Raw genomic sequence first — 2,370 nt, forward strand, 5'->3', positions numbered from 1 at the left:
GTGCTCCGCAGTTATGCTGCGTCGAAACCTCGCACATGGAGTTCCCTACTCCACCAAGTGGAGTTTGCTTACAATTCCTCGGTCCACGCCTCCACGGGGTTTTCCCCGTTTTACGCAAACCATCTGCGTCACCCCTGTCTTCCCACTGACACCGGTGTGTCTACTTTGAGTGTGGGAGGAATCTCCCCTGGCCTACGCACGACAGCGTCGATCCAAGAATTTCTGCGCCTCCGCAGCTCCATTATGCGCCAACTTGGCGACAATATCGCCCATGCGCAACATCAGCAAGCCCATCAGGCCAACAAGCACGGTCGCAAGAACACCAATACGTTCTGTGTTGGCTTAGTCTATCTCCACAAGTCGGCGGCGCCTCCGACGGTCCTACGCAACCCAAAGCTCCAGGTCCCCTGGATTGGCCCCTTCCCTATCAAAGAAGTCATCAGTCCAACGTCAATGAAACTCGACCTGCCAGATGACTGGCGAATACACACGACGTTCTACGTCGGCAAGATCAAGCGCCACTTACCCCGATTTATCGACGGCGAGGCCGCGCAGTCGGATGGGAAACAGTGTCCAGCAGATGCTCCACGCGCACCTCCATCTCCAAGACGCGACGAGTCACGTCACAAAGACGCTGAGACTCCTCACGAACGCTCTTCAGCGCATCTCACTGATCCTCCTGCAACCGTTGCAGGGCAATTTCAACCTTCACGACCCGACCTTGAAGGTCTCCAATAGCAGACTTTGTTGCGCCAGCAACCACCTCCGCCCGCACACGCCACTCCTCCAAGTGTTCTGGCTTCGGGTGCCGTTTCAGCGTCGCTTCAGCCCGCGACAAGCGATGCAGGACCTCTGCCTCCGACCCAAATGTCGGAGGGGTCACCTGCATCAGGCGCTCGACAGCTGCCAATCGTTCAAGCACGGTATCGTGCTCCAGTCGCGTCACGCGATGCCCCTTCAACTTCCGCTAAACTGCAGACAAGCGAGCGACCACGGCGTCATGCTGCGCCGAGCGCACCTCAAGAGCAACCAAACGCCTCAACACGTCGTGGGCGACGTCAGCGATTGCATCTGCCGCACCACGAGTTCGTGGTGAAGGGCTCTCGTTGGGCCCCTGATGGCCGCGAGTATCTGATCGCGGCATCCCATGGTCCTACACAATGGTCTTCAGAGCTGGATATACCAGCCAACTCACCTCTCCGTGCTCTCTGTCGCGAGTTCGACAGTACTCGGAGATCTGGTGGACAAAATCCCATCCAAGCCGAGGCAGCTCTGCACGACACTTAGCAAAACTTTCTTAGTGTTCAACCAGCTTCTACTGGTAGTGGAATGCGTTCGGCACTGGCATCTTTCACACAAGGCGTGCCCACTAAAGCCCAACGTATTCCCAAAAGGTCTCCTCCTGCAGTGGAGCGACCCGCACATTGGCCATGATCTCGCCACGGTACTTGCGCTCGCCGCAAAGGTCAGCGAACTCCATCGCTGCCGCACGCCACGGCCGCATGTCAATGAGAACATTGACGGCCACCTCGACGCCATCGAGGAATTGTCGCAGCATCGCTGCGTGGAGCTCGACACTCCTCCATGCGCGCATACTCTTCCGCGCTTCGAGCCAACGCTCGCATTCCGGACACCACCCGGTCCATCGGGTAGTCCGCGTCTCCCACATCTGGGAGAGTCCAATCCTTGCAGACGAAAACATCGTCCGCACTTACCGAGGTCACCACAAAATCCGGCATGCTCTGCCGGTATGCTCGCCCTCGGTCATCGTCGCACCGTCGCTTCCGCGACGGAGAGCGTGCGCTCGGTCCAGAGCGCTCGTGGCTACGTTCCGGGCTCCGCCACCATTGCCGCCGTCATCGGCGCCCCAGTTAGACGCTCCGAAGGTGCTCATCCTTCGCTTTCGTCGCTTTTGTCACAATGACTACCGACGACAACGGTTGTTCTGAATTCTCCAACGATTGTTCCGAATTCTCAATCCCTGTCCCACACTGGGCCAAGTATACCGAAATCAAGTTTGAGTGTGGGAGGATGTAACGGGGTCCGGATAACATCCGGACACGGCATCTCATTGGTCAGTTCCAATCCTGACCCGAGAGGACACTTGGCAATCCAAGTGTCTCGAATCACTGGCTCTGCGACATCCGCAGCAGCACCATTCATTTGACATGAATTGCATGACTGGCGCGCAGCCGCGCGCCAAGGAAACCAGCTCAGAGATAGCTAGTTTTCTCAGTTAACCCGGACGTGTGGGCCGGCCTGCGATTGGCAGGTTGGTGGCTAAGCCAATGAAACACACGAATAGTACGATAAAGCCAGTATATTTTGGCCAATGAAACTTCCTTATTCTGAACATCAAGCTGTAATTTT

The 2,370-nt window shown here is 56.9% G+C and overlaps 1 protein-coding gene across 1 annotated transcript; it reads left to right on the plus strand.

Moving 5' to 3' along the window:
- Positions 1 to 243: 243 nt before the first annotated feature.
- H257_19302 (hypothetical protein) lies at positions 244 to 1,096 on the plus strand (the record flags this gene model as incomplete). The annotated part of the gene is made up of 2 exons (XM_009848448.1): positions 244 to 402; positions 473 to 1,096. 2 exons carry the CDS (start codon positions 244 to 246, stop codon positions 1,094 to 1,096), a joined length of 783 nt encoding a protein of 260 aa, XP_009846750.1.
- Positions 1,097 to 2,370: the final 1,274 nt, after the last annotated feature.

This window comes from Aphanomyces astaci (assembly GCF_000520075.1).
Source record: "Aphanomyces astaci strain APO3 unplaced genomic scaffold supercont1.466, whole genome shotgun sequence".
NCBI classification, from domain to species: domain Eukaryota; phylum Oomycota; class Saprolegniomycetes; order Saprolegniales; family Verrucalvaceae; genus Aphanomyces; species Aphanomyces astaci.